Source organism: Heterodontus francisci, chromosome 27, assembly GCF_036365525.1.
Source record: "Heterodontus francisci isolate sHetFra1 chromosome 27, sHetFra1.hap1, whole genome shotgun sequence".
Lineage (NCBI taxonomy): Eukaryota > Metazoa > Chordata > Chondrichthyes > Heterodontiformes > Heterodontidae > Heterodontus > Heterodontus francisci.
Genome location: NC_090397.1, coordinates 27,878,559 through 27,892,838, shown reverse-complemented (window position 1 = coordinate 27,892,838; position 14,280 = coordinate 27,878,559). Strand labels below are relative to the sequence as shown.

Here is a 14,280-nt window from a genome sequence, read left to right as displayed (position 1 = left end):
AAAGACTTACTGGTCAATATTGAAAGATACCATTACTTACCAGTGGTAGAAGTGGCTGGAGACACAGTTGTTGTTATTTCTCCTTTTGCTGTCGTTGTCACTTCTGAAGAAAAGGAAAGATTTTCAAAACAACTGCACTCTGACTGCAACTCCAGCAGTATTAATAGAATTCCACCACTAATTATTTTGTTGGCATTCAGGCATAACGCATGAGGTAATTCTTGACGACAGTTACTAACTAGCTTTAAGTACTTCAATTAAAATAGCCAACATAAACAGTTGATGGATAAAACAACATTTCCATTACAGATTGTGTTTCACGAGCGGGCTTTCAAGTTACTGTGCAAAAGAAGAAAAGGGAAGACAATTAACAATCGCAACATGTGTTACGACTGAGCGCTCCTGTCAAAGCCCCCAATCAAAATATTCGATTCTGATCGTGGTGGGAGAGACACACTGATTATTCAATCCCGTCCCTCCACAGATTGCCTAATATATCATTTAAAACTTTCCAAATTAAAGAAAGACCCAGCCAATTTGTACCATCTATTAACCCCCTGAATGAGGTGAACCAAACCAGGTATCTTCAAATCAACAAATTAACTGTTCAATTCAAAGAACTAAATTCTTAAATGCAATGAAGATCTGAACAATATATAAAATAGAAAAAATTAGTGTCCTTGCAAATTTACAGTCCAGTGTTGCTTGAAGTCCTCACCGAATGTTACTTGAAGTCTTCACTGAATGGTGCCTGAAGTCCTCACAGAATGTTGCTTGAAGTCATCACATAATGTTGCTTGAAGTCCTCATGGAACGTTGCTTTCCTTCTCCAGTGAATTTCAACAATTAACGACTTGCAAACTCTTTCAATGGAATCAAGCTGAATTTAGAGTTTTTGAGGGATAAAAGATTGTCATCGTCGAACTTCCCTCTCTTCAATTTAAGTTACCCAACGTCTCTGTTTCAGCTTGACTTTTTTAAAACTTTGAGAGATAATAATTAAACGGACTAAAAATCCTATTCCTTCTGTTTAAATGGTTGACAGCTCTTTCTCAGGTTTGCTAAATACCGCAGCTGTCTGTGTCACTGTATTTGTGTTCTGTTCGAACAAACTGTCTTCAACTAAAAACCAGTTCAAAATTGAATTGTAACAAATGTATTGCATGAGACTCACTCCCAGTGGCTGTTTCTGTGATATCGAGAATGAACACTTTGAATCGCAGTCTCCAAATGGCTATATTTAAGGCAACCAAAATGCACCTTCCTTTCACTCCTGAGACTTGCTAGTTCTTAAAGAAATACTCACCCCTTGCAACCCCAAAGGCAAAGCGCATATTCCGAAAAAAAAACTCCAAGAAAAGGACTCATGTCAAAGGAACATCATTTGATAAGATGTGTTATTGAATCTACCAGAATTTGAAAATAATGCAGAGTACCACCATCAACAATAAATGCAAATTTTCTGTTTCATTAAAATGTCACAGAACGATTTCAAAAATGGTCAGTAAAAGTCACAAATAAGCAGAGATTAAGGGATTGAGACACAAAATACTGCAGATGTAAGAAATCAAAAATAAAAACAGAAAATGCTGCATAAACTCAGCAGCCCAGTTAGTACCTGTGGAGAGAAACAGTGTTAAAGTTTCAGGTTCATGACCTTTCACCAATTACCATCAGTTTCATCTGAAATCAAAGAGTTCTGATGAAAGGTGATTGACCTGAAACATTAAATATTTCTCTGACCTCAGATCCTGCCAAAACAGCCACCTTTTCCCAGTATTTTCTGTTTCTATTTTATCTATGGGGAATAGAGCGTATACAATATGGACACAGAAACTCTCCTCAGCTAGACACATGAATCTAGTTTCATTTAATTTGTTCAGTTTTCAACCATTTCACCCCGAACTGTCTGGGCTAAATATCAACATGTGCAAAGTAGTGGACTTCCAGTGTCTTGGAGTTGTTGAAATAAGATGAATTGTGTCACTGTACTCGCCATTGTATATCTGTACTCAAACAGATCAGCCATGATCTTATTGAATGGTGAAGCATTCTCCATGAGGCCGAATGGCCTACATCTGCTCCTAATTCATATCTTCATATGTTGGTATGTTCTGATTGAAAAGAGACATCACTCACCAGATGTGGAGGCTGTAGTGGACCCAGTTGTAGTTGCTTTCGCTGTTGTAGTGATTCCTTCTAAAGAACAAGATAAATTATCCTAATCTGAAGATTGTGTTTATAAACTTCACATTTGCATTCAAAACTAATAACGTTGTTCTACAATGGAACTTTATCCGAAATTATGTCGTTAAAAGATCAACATTGAACCACAGAAATCATCAGATGGGACAATCTCTTGGGGGACAGGTTTTCACAAAAGTGCTTTTGTAACTGTTGTGAAATGCCATTGTTTGAAGTTTGTGATGTACTGAACTTTGCAAGTAATTCCATCCCAAAGCAATGGGTTTATTGTCTTCAGGGCGGAGCTGATGGATTGGCATTGTCCACGCCAAAGATGATCATCGCGCACTTGTATCAAAAGACTTACTGGTCAATATTGAAAGATACCATTACTTACCAGTGGTAGAAGTGGCTGGAGACACAGTTGTTGTTATTTCTCCTTTTGCTGTCGTTGTCACTTCTGAAGAAAAGGAAAGATTTTCAAAACAACTGCACTCTGACTGCAACTCCAGCAGTATTAATAGAATTCCACCACTAATTATTTTGTTGGCATTAAGGCATAACGCATGAGGTAATTCTTGACGACAGTTACTAACTAGCTTTAAGTACTTCAATTAAAAAGAGCAAACATAAACAGTTGATGGATAAAACAACATTTCCATTACAGGTTGTGTTTCAAGAGCGTGCTTTGAAGTTACTGTGCCAAAGAAGAAAAGGGAAGACATTTCACAATCACAAAATTTGTTACGACTGAGCGCTCCTGTCAAAGCCCCCAATCAAAATATTCGATTCTGATTGTGGTGGGAGAGACACACTGATTATTCAATCCCGTCCCTCCACAGATTGCCTAATATATCATTTAAAACTTTCCAAATTAAAGAAAGACCCAGCCAAATTGTACCATCTATTAACCCCCTGAATGAGGCGAACCAAACCAGGTGTCTTTAAATCAAGAAATTAACTGTTCAATTCAAAGAACTAAATTCTTAAATGCAATGAAGATCTAAACAATATTTAAAATAGAAAAAATTAGTGTCCTTGCAAATTTAAAGTCCAGTGTTGCTTGAAGTCCTCACCGAATGTTACTTGAAGTCTTCACTGAATGTTGCTTGAAGTCATCACATAATGTTGCTTGAAGTCCTCATGGAACGTTGCTTTCCTTCTCCAGTGAATTTCAATAATTAACGACTTGCAAACTCTTTCAATGGAATCAAGCTGAATTTAGAGTTTTTGAGGGATAAAAGATTGTCATCGTCGAACTTCCCTCTCTTCAATTTAAATTACCACACATCTCTGTTTCGGCTTGACTTTTTTAGAACTTAGAGAGATAATTAAACGGACTAAAAATCCTATTTCTTCAGTTTAAATGGTTGACAGCTCTTTTTCAGGTTTGCTAAATACCGCAGCTGTCTGTGTCACTGTATTTGTGTTCTGTTCGAACAAACTGTCTTCAACTAAAAACCAGTTCAAAATTGAATTGTAACAAATGTATTGCATGAGACTCACTCCCAGTGGCTGTTTCTGTGATATCGAGAATGAACACTTTGAATCGCAGTCTCCAAATGGCTATATGTAAGGCAACCAAAATGCACCTTCCTTTCACTCCTGAGACTTGCTGGTTCTTAAAGCAATACTCACACCTTGCAACCCGAAAGGCAAAGCGCATATTCCGAAAAAAAAACTCCAAGAAAAGGACTCATGTCAAAGGAACATCATTTGATAAGATGTGTTATTGAATCTACCAGAATTTGAAAATAATGCAGAGTACCACCATCAACATGAAATGCAAATTTTCTGTTTCATTGAAATGTCACAGAACGATTTCAAAGATGGTCAGTAAAAGTCACAAATAAGCAGAGATGAAGGGATTGAGACACAAAATACTGCAGATGTAAGAAATAAAAAATAAAAACAGAAAATGCTGCATAAACTCAGCAGCCCAGTTAGTACCTGTGGAGAGAAACAGTGTTAAAGTTTCAGGTTCATGACCTTTCACCAATTACCATCAGTTTCATCTGAAATCAAAGAGTTCTGATGAAAGGTGATTGACCTGAAACATTAAATATTTCTCTGACCTCAGATCCTGCCAAAACAGCCACCTTTTCCCAGTATTTTCTGTTTCTATTTTATCTATGGGGAATCGAGCGTATACAATATGGACACAGAAACTTTCCTCAGCTAGTCACATGAATCTAGTTTCATTTAATTTGTTCAGTTTTCAACCATTTCACCCCGAACTGTCTGGGCTAAATATCAACATGTGCAAAGTAGTGGACTTCCAGTGTCTTGGAGTTGTTGAAATAAGATGAATTGTGTCACTGTACTCACCATTATATAGCTGTACTCAAACAGATCAGCCATGATCTTATTGAATGGTGAAGCATTCTCCATGAGGCCGAATGGCCTACATCTGCTCCTAATTCATATCTTCATATGTTCGTATGTTCTGATTGAAAAGAGACATCACTCACCAGATGTGGAGGCTGTAGTGGACCCAGTTGTAGTTGCTTTCGCTGTTGTAGTGATTCCTTCTGAAGAACAAGATAAATTATCCTAATCTGAAGATTGTGTTTATAAACTTCACATTTGCATTCAAAACTAATAACGTTGTTCTACAATGGAACTTTACCCGAAATTATGTCGTTAAAAGATCAACATTGAACCACAGAAATCATCAGATGGGGCAATCTCTTGGGGGACAGGTTTTCACAAAAGTGCTTTTGTAACTGTTGTGAAATGCCATTGTTTGAAGTTTGTGATGTACTGAACTTTGCAAGTAATTCCATCCCAAAGGAATGGGTTTATTGTCTTCAGGACGGAGCCGATGGATTGGCATTGTCCACGCCAAAGATGATCATCGCGCACTTGTATCAAAAGACTTACTGGTCAATATTGAAAGATACCATTACTTACCAGTGGTAGAAGTGGCTGGAGACACAGTTGTTGTTATTTCTCCTTTTGCTGTCGTTGTCACTTCTGAAGAAAAGGAAAGATTTTCAAAACAACTGCACTCTGACTGCAACTCCAGCAGTATTAATAGAATTCCACCACTAATTATTTTGTTGGCATTAAGGCATAACGCATGAGGTAATTCTTGACGACAGTTACTAACTAGCTTTAAGTACTTCAATTAAAAAGAGCAAACATAAACAGTTGATGGATAAAACAACATTTCCATTACAGGTTGTGTTTCAAGAGCGTGCTTTCAAGTTACTGTGCCAAAGAAGAAAAGGGAAGACATTTCACAATCACAAAATTTGTTACGACTGAGCGCTCCTGTCAAAGCCCCCAATCAAAATATTCGATTCTGATTGTGGTGGGAGAGACACACTGATTATTCAATCCCGTCCCTCCACAGATTGCCTAATATATCATTTAAAACTTTCCAAATTAAAGAAAGACCCAGCCAAATTGTACCATCTATTAACCCCCTGAATGAGGCGAACCAAACCAGGTGTCTTTAAATCAACAAATTAACTGTTCAATTCAAAGAACTAAATTCTTAAATGCAATGAAGATCTAAACAATATTTAAAATAGAAAAAATTAGTGTCCTTGCAAATTTAAAGTCCAGTGTTGCTCGAAGTCCTCACCGAATGTTACTTGAAGTCTTCACTGAATGTTGCTTGAAGTCATCACATAATGTTGCTTGAAGTCCTCATGGAACGTTGCTTTCCTTCACCAGTGAATTTCAACAATTAACGACTTGCAAACTCTTTCAATGGAATCAAGCTGAATTTAGAGTTTTTGAGGGATAAAAGATTGTCATCGTCGAACTTCCCTCTCTTCAATTTAAATTACCACACATCTCTGTTTCGGCTTGACATTTTTAGAACTTAGAGAGATAATTAAATGGACTAAAAATCCTATTTCTTCAGTTTAAATGGTTGACAGCTCTTTTTCAGGTTTGCTAAATACCGCAGCTGTCTGTGTCACTGTATTTGTGTTCTATTCGAACAAACTGTCTTCAACTAAAAACCAGTTCAAAATTGAATTGTAACAAATGTATTGCATGAGACTCACTCCCAGTGGCTGTTTCTGTGATATCGAGAATGAACACTTTGAATCGCAGTCTCCAAATGGCTATATTTAAGGCAACCAAAATGCACCTTCCTTTCACTCCTGAGACTTGCTGTTTCTTAAAGCAATACTCACCCCTTGCAACCCAAAAGGCAAAGCGCATATTCCGAAAAAAAAACTCCAAGAAAAGGACTCATGTCAAAGGAACATCATTTGATAAGATGTGTTATTGAATCTACCAGAATTTGAAAATAATGCAGAGTACCACCATCAACAATAAATGCAAATTTTCTGTTTCATTAAAATGTCACAGAACGATTTCAAAAATGGTCAGTAAAAGTCACAAATAAGCAGAGATTAAGGGATTGAGACACAAAATACTGCAGATGTAAGAAATCAAAAATAAAAACAGAAAATGCTGCATAAACTCAGCAGCCCAGTTAGTACCTGTGGAGAGAAACAGTGTTAAAGTTTCAGGTTCATGACCTTTCACCAATTACCATCAGTTTCATCTGAAATCAAAGAGTTCTGATGAAAGGTGATTGACCAGAAACATTAAATATTTCTCTGACCTCAGATCCTGCCAAAACAGCCACCTTTTCCCAGTATTTTCTGTTTCTATTTTATCTATGGGGAATCGAGCGTATACAATATGGACACAGAAACTTTCCTCAGCTAGTCACATGAATCTAGTTTCATTTAATTTGTTCAGTTTTCAACCATTTCACCCCGAACTGTCTGGGCTAAATATCAACATGTGCAAAGTAGTGGACTTCCAGTGTCTTGGAGTTGTTGAAATAAGATGAATTGTGTCACTGTACTCGCCATTATATAGCTGTACTCAAACAGATCAGCCATGATCTTATTGAATGGTGAAGCATTCTCCATGAGGCCGAATGGCCTACATCTGCTCCTAATTCATATCTTCATATGTTCGTATGTTCTGATTGAAAAGAGACATCACTCACCAGATGTGGAGGCTGTAGTGGACCCAGTTGTAGTTGCTTTCGCTGTTGTAGTGATTCCTTCTGAAGAACAAGATAAATTATCCTAATCTGAAGATTGTGTTTATAAACTTCACATTTGCATTCAAAACTAATAACGTTGTTCTACAATGGAACTTTACCCGAAATTATGTCGTTAAAAGATCAACATTGAACCACAGAAATCATCAGATGGGGCAATCTCTTGGGGGACAGGTTTTCACAAAAGTGCTTTTGTAACTGTTGTGAAATGCCATTGTTTGAAGTTTGTGATGTACTGAACTTTGCAAGTAATTCCATCCCAAAGGAATGGGTTTATTGTCTTCAGGACGGAGCCGATGGATTGGCATTGTCCACGCCAAAGATGATCATCGCGCACTTGTATCAAAAGACTTACTGGTCAATATTGAAAGATACCATTACTTACCAGTGGTAGAAGTGGCTGGAGACACAGTTGTTGTTATTTCTCCTTTTGCTGTCGTTGTCACTTCTGAAGAAAAGGAAAGATTTTCAAAACAACTGCACTCTGACTGCAACTCCAGCAGTATTAATAGAATTCCACCACTAATTATTTTGTTGGCATTAAGGCATAACGCATGAGGTAATTCTTGACGACAGTTACTAACTAGCTTTAAGTACTTCAATTAAAAAGAGCAAACATAAACAGTTGATGGATAAAACAACATTTCCATTACAGGTTGTGTTTCAAGAGCGTGCTTTCAAGTTACTGTGCCAAAGAAGAAAAGGGAAGACATTTCACAATCACAAAATTTGTTACGACTGAGCGCTCCTGTCAAAGCCCCCAATCAAAATATTCGATTCTGATTGTGGTGGGAGAGACACACTGATTATTCAATCCCGTCCCTCCACAGATTGCCTAATATATCATTTAAAACTTTCCAAATTAAAGAAAGACCCAGCCAAATTGTACCATCTATTAACCCCCTGAATGAGGCGAACCAAACCAGGTGTCTTTAAATCAAGAAATTAACTGTTCAATTCAAAGAACTAAATTCTTAAATGCAATGAAGATCTAAACAATATTTAAAATAGAAAAAATTAGTGTCCTTGCAAATTTAAAGTCCAGTGTTGCTCGAAGTCCTCACCGAATGTTACTTGAAGTCTTCACTGAATGTTGCTTGAAGTCATCACATAATGTTGCTTGAAGTCCTCATGGAACGTTGCTTTCCTTCACCAGTGAATTTCAACAATTAACGACTTGCAAACTCTTTCAATGGAATCAAGCTGAATTTAGAGTTTTTGAGGGATAAAAGATTGTCATCGTCGAACTTCCCTCTCTTCAATTTAAATTACCACACATCTCTGTTTCGGCTTGACTTTTTTAGAACTTAGAGAGATAATTAAACGGACTAAAAATCCTATTTCTTCAGTTTAAATGGTTGACAGCTCTTTTTCAGGTTTGCTAAATACCGCAGCTGTCTGTGTCACTGTATTTGTGTTCTATTCGAACAAACTGTCTTCAACTAAAAACCAGTTCAAAATTGAATTGTAACAAATGTATTGCATGAGACTCACTCCCAGTGGCTGTTTCTGTGATATCGAGAATGAACACTTTGAATCGCAGTCTCCAAATGGCTATATTTAAGGCAACCAAAATGCACCTTCCTTTCACTCCTGAGACTTGCTGTTTCTTAAAGCAATACTCACCCCTTGCAACCCAAAAGGCAAAGCGCATATTCCGAAAAAAAAACTCCAAGAAAAGGACTCATGTCAAAGGAACATCATTTGATAAGATGTGTTATTGAATCTACCAGAATTTGAAAATAATGCAGAGTACCACCATCAACAATAAATGCAAATTTTCTGTTTCATTAAAATGTCACAGAACGATTTCAAAAATGGTCAGTAAAAGTCACAAATAAGCAGAGATTAAGGGATTGAGACACAAAATACTGCAGATGTAAGAAATCAAAAATAAAAACAGAAAATGCTGCATAAACTCAGCAGCCCAGTTAGTACCTGTGGAGAGAAACAGTGTTAAAGTTTCAGGTTCATGACCTTTCACCAATTACCATCAGTTTCATCTGAAATCAAAGAGTTCTGATGAAAGGTGATTGACCTGAAACATTAAATATTTCTCTGACCTCAGATCCTGCCAAAACAGCCACCTTTTCCCAGTATTTTCTGTTTCTATTTTATCTATGGGGAATCGAGCGTATACAATATGGACACAGAAACTTTCCTCAGCTAGTCACATGAATCTAGTTTCATTTAATTTGTTCAGTTTTCAACCATTTCACCCCGAACTGTCTGGGCTAAATATCAACATGTGCAAAGTAGTGGACTTCCAGTGTCTTGGAGTTGTTGAAATAAGATGAATTGTGTCACTGTACTCGCCATTATATAGCTGTACTCAAACAGATCAGCCATGATCTTATTGAATGGTGAAGTATTCTCCATGAGGCCGAATGGCCTACATCTGCTCCTAATTCATATCTTCATATGTTGGTATGTTCTGATTGAAAAGAGACATCACTCACCAGATGTGGAGGCTGTAGTGGACCCAGTTGTAGTTGCTTTCGCTGTTGTAGTGATTCCTTCTGAAGAACAAGATAAATTATCCTAATCTGAAGATTGTGTTTATAAACTTCACATTTGCATTCAAAACTAATAACGTTGTTCTACAATGGAACTTTACCCGAAATTATGTCGTTAAAAGATCAACATTGAACCACAGAAATCATCAGATGGGGCAATCTCTTGGGGGACAGGTTTTCACAAAAGTGCTTTTGTAACTGTTGTGAAATGCCATTGTTTGAAGTTTGTGATGTACTGAACTTTGCAAGTAATTCCATCCCAAAGGAATGGGTTTATTGTCTTCAGGACGGAGCCGATGGATTGGCATTGTCCACGCCAAAGATGATCATCGCGCACTTGTATCAAAAGACTTACTGGTCAATATTGAAAGATACCATTACTTACCAGTGGTAGAAGTGGCTGGAGACACAGTTGTTGTTATTTCTCCTTTTGCTGTCGTTGTCACTTCTGAAGAAAAGGAAAGATTTTCAAAACAACTGCACTCTGACTGCAACTCCAGCAGTATTAATAGAATTCCACCACTAATTATTTTGTTGGCATTAAGGCATAACGCATGAGGTAATTCTTGACGACAGTTACTAACTAGCTTTAAGTACTTCAATTAAAAAGAGCAAACATAAACAGTTGATGGATAAAACAACATTTCCATTACAGGTTGTGTTTCAAGAGCGTGCTTTCAAGTTACTGTGCCAAAGAAGAAAAGGGAAGACATTTCACAATCACAAAATTTGTTACGACTGAGCGCTCCTGTCAAAGCCCCCAATCAAAATATTCGATTCTGATTGTGGTGGGAGAGACACACTGATTATTCAATCCCGTCCCTCCACAGATTGCCTAATATATCATTTAAAACTTTCCAAATTAAAGAAAGACCCAGCCAAATTGTACCATCTATTAACCCCCTGAATGAGGCGAACCAAACCAGGTGTCTTTAAATCAAGAAATTAACTGTTCAATTCAAAGAACTAAATTCTTAAATGCAATGAAGATCTAAACAATATTTAAAATAGAAAAAATTAGTGTCCTTGCAAATTTAAAGTCCAGTGTTGCTTGAAGTCCTCACCGAATGTTACTTGAAGTCTTCACTGAATGTTGCTTGAAGTCATCACATAATGTTGCTTGAAGTCCTCATGGAACGTTGCTTTCCTTCACCAGTGAATTTCAACAATTAACGACTTGCAAACTCTTTCAATGGAATCAAGCTGAATTTAGAGTTTTTGAGGGATAAAAGATTGTCATCGTCGAACTTCCCTCTCTTCAATTTAAATTACCACACATCTCTGTTTCGGCTTGACTTTTTTAGAACTTAGAGAGATAATTAAACGGACTAAAAATCCTATTTCTTCAGTTTAAATGGTTGACAGCTCTTTTTCAGGTTTGCTAAATACCGCAGCTGTCTGTGTCACTGTATTTGTGTTCTATTCGAACAAACTGTCTTCAACTAAAAACCAGTTCAAAATTGAATTGTAACAAATGTATTGCATGAGACTCACTCCCAGTGGCTGTTTCTGTGATATCGAGAATGAACACTTTGAATCGCAGTCTCCAAATGGCTATATTTAAGGCAACCAAAATGCACCTTCCTTTCACTCCTGAGACTTGCTGTTTCTTAAAGCAATACTCACCCCTTGCAACCCAAAAGGCAAAGCGCATATTCCGAAAAAAAAACTCCAAGAAAAGGACTCATGTCAAAGGAACATCATTTGATAAGATGTGTTATTGAATCTACCAGAATTTGAAAATAATGCAGAGTACCACCATCAACAATAAATGCAAATTTTCTGTTTCATTAAAATGTCACAGAACGATTTCAAAAATGGTCAGTAAAAGTCACAAATAAGCAGAGATTAAGGGATTGAGACACAAAATACTGCAGATGTAAGAAATCAAAAATAAAAACAGAAAATGCTGCATAAACTCAGCAGCCCAGTTAGTACCTGTGGAGAGAAACAGTGTTAAAGTTTCAGGTTCATGACCTTTCACCAATTACCATCAGTTTCATCTGAAATCAAAGAGTTCTGATGAAAGGTGATTGACCTGAAACATTAAATATTTCTCTGACCTCAGATCCTGCCAAAACAGCCACCTTTTCCCAGTATTTTCTGTTTCTATTTTATCTATGGGGAATCGAGCGTATACAATATGGACACAGAAACTTTCCTCAGCTAGTCACATGAATCTAGTTTCATTTAATTTGTTCAGTTTTCAACCATTTCACCCCGAACTGTCTGGGCTAAATATCAACATGTGCAAAGTAGTGGACTTCCAGTGTCTTGGAGTTGTTGAAATAAGATGAATTGTGTCACTGTACTCGCCATTATATAGCTGTACTCAAACAGATCAGCCATGATCTTATTGAATGGTGAAGCATTCTCCATGAGGCCGAATGGCCTACATCTGCTCCTAATTCATATCTTCATATGTTCGTATGTTCTGATTGAAAAGAGACGTCACTCACCAGATGTGGAGGCTGTAGTGGACCCAGTTGTAGTTGCTTTCGCTGTTGTAGTGATTCCTTCTGAAGAACAAGATAAATTATCCTAATCTGAAGATTGTGTTTATAAACTTCACATTTGCATTCAAAACTAATAACGTTGTTCTACAATGGAACTTTACCCGAAATTATGTCGTTAAAAGATCAACATTGAACCACAGAAATCATCAGATGGGGCAATCTCTTGGGGGACAGGTTTTCACAAAAGTGCTTTTGTAACTGTTGTGAAATGCCATTGTTTGAAGTTTGTGATGTACTGAACTTTGCAAGTAATTCCATCCCAAAGGAATGGGTTTATTGTCTTCAGGACGGAGCCGATGGATTGGCATTGTCCACGCCAAAGATGATCATCGCGCACTTGTATCAAAAGACTTACTGGTCAATATTGAAAGATACCATTACTTACCAGTGGTAGAAGTGGCTGGAGACACAGTTGTTGTTATTTCTCCTTTTGCTGTCGTTGTCACTTCTGAAGAAAAGGAAAGATTTTCAAAACAACTGCACTCTGACTGCAACTCCAGCAGTATTAATAGAATTCCACCACTAATTATTTTGTTGGCATTAAGGCATAACGCATGAGGTAATTCTTGACGACAGTTACTAACTAGCTTTAAGTACTTCAATTAAAAAGAGCAAACATAAACAGTTGATGGATAAAACAACATTTCCATTACAGGTTGTGTTTCAAGAGCGTGCTTTCAAGTTACTGTGCCAAAGAAGAAAACGGAAGACATTTCACAATCACAAAATTTGTTACGACTGAGCGCTCCTGTCAAAGCCCCCAATCAAAATATTCGATTCTGATTGTGGTGGGAGAGACACACTGATTATTCAATCCCGTCCCTCCACAGATTGCCTAATATATCATTTAAAACTTTCCAAATTAAAGAAAGACCCAGCCAAATTGTACCATCTATTAACCCCCTGAATGAGGCGAACCAAACCAGGTGTCTTTAAATCAAGAAATTAACTGTTCAATTCAAAGAACTAAATTCTTAAATGCAATGAAGATCTAAACAATATTTAAAATAGAAAAAATTAGTGTCCTTGCAAATTTAAAGTCCAGTGTTGCTTGAAGTCCTCACCGAATGTTACTTGAAGTCTTCACTGAATGTTGCTTGAAGTCCTCACACAATGTTGCTTGAAGTCATCACATAATGTTGCTTGAAGTCCTCATGGAACGTTGCTTTCCTTCTCCAGTGAATTTCATCAATTAACGACTTGCAAACTCTTTCAATGGAATCAAGCTGAATTTAGAGTTTTTGAGGGATAAAAGATTGTCATCGTCGAACTTCCCTCTCTTCAACTTAAGTTACCCAACGTCTCTGTTTCAGCTTGACTTTTTTAGAACTTTGAGAGATAATAATTAAACGGACTAAAAATCCTATTTCTTCAGTTTAAATGGTTGACAGCTCTTTTTCAGGTTTGCTAAATACAGCAGCTGTCTGTGTCACTGTATTTGTGTTCTGTTCGAACAACCTGTCTTCAACTAAAAACCAGTTCAAAATTGAATTGCAACAAATGTATTGCATGAGACTCACTCCCAGTGGCTGTTTCTGTGATATCGAGAATGAACACTTTGAATCGCAGTCTCCAAATGGCTATATGTAAGGCAACCAAAATGCACCTTCCTTTCACTCCTGAGACTTGCTGTTTCTTAAAGCAATACTCACCCCTTGCAACCCTAAAGGCAAAGCGCATATTCCGAAAAAAAAACTCCAAGAAAAGGACTCATGTCAAAGGAACATCATTTGATAAGATGTGTTATTGAATCTACCAGAATTTGAAAATAATGCCGAGTGCCACCATCAACATGAAATGCAAATTTTCTGTTTCATTGAAATGTCACAGAACGATTTCAAAAATGGTCAGTAAAAGTCGCAAATAAGCAGAGATTAAGGGATTGAGACACAAAATACTGCAGATGTAAGAAATCACAAATAAAAACAGAAAATGCTGCATAAACTCAGCAGCCCAGTTAGTACCTGTGGAGAGAAACAGTGTTAAAGTTTCAGGTTCATGACCTTTCACCAATTACCAT

General features: G+C 37.1%; 1 protein-coding gene across 1 annotated transcript in view; it reads right to left on the bottom strand.

The window, feature by feature from the left end:
* The window catches only part of LOC137384934 (mucin-22-like), a 162,976-nt gene that overhangs the window by 130,143 nt on the left and 18,553 nt on the right, over positions 1-14,280 (bottom strand). The window contains exons 17-27 of the mRNA XM_068059644.1: positions 12,646-12,708; positions 12,204-12,263; positions 10,130-10,192; positions 9,688-9,747; positions 7,614-7,676; positions 7,172-7,231; positions 5,098-5,160; positions 4,656-4,715; positions 2,582-2,644; positions 2,140-2,199; positions 41-103 (exon numbers count right to left, since the gene is read on the bottom strand). Of these exons, the coding sequence (XP_067915745.1) occupies positions 41-103; positions 2,140-2,199; positions 2,582-2,644; positions 4,656-4,715; positions 5,098-5,160; positions 7,172-7,231; positions 7,614-7,676; positions 9,688-9,747; positions 10,130-10,192; positions 12,204-12,263; positions 12,646-12,708 (678 nt within the window). The remainder of the gene's footprint in view (positions 1-40; positions 104-2,139; positions 2,200-2,581; positions 2,645-4,655; positions 4,716-5,097; positions 5,161-7,171; positions 7,232-7,613; positions 7,677-9,687; positions 9,748-10,129; positions 10,193-12,203; positions 12,264-12,645; positions 12,709-14,280) is intronic.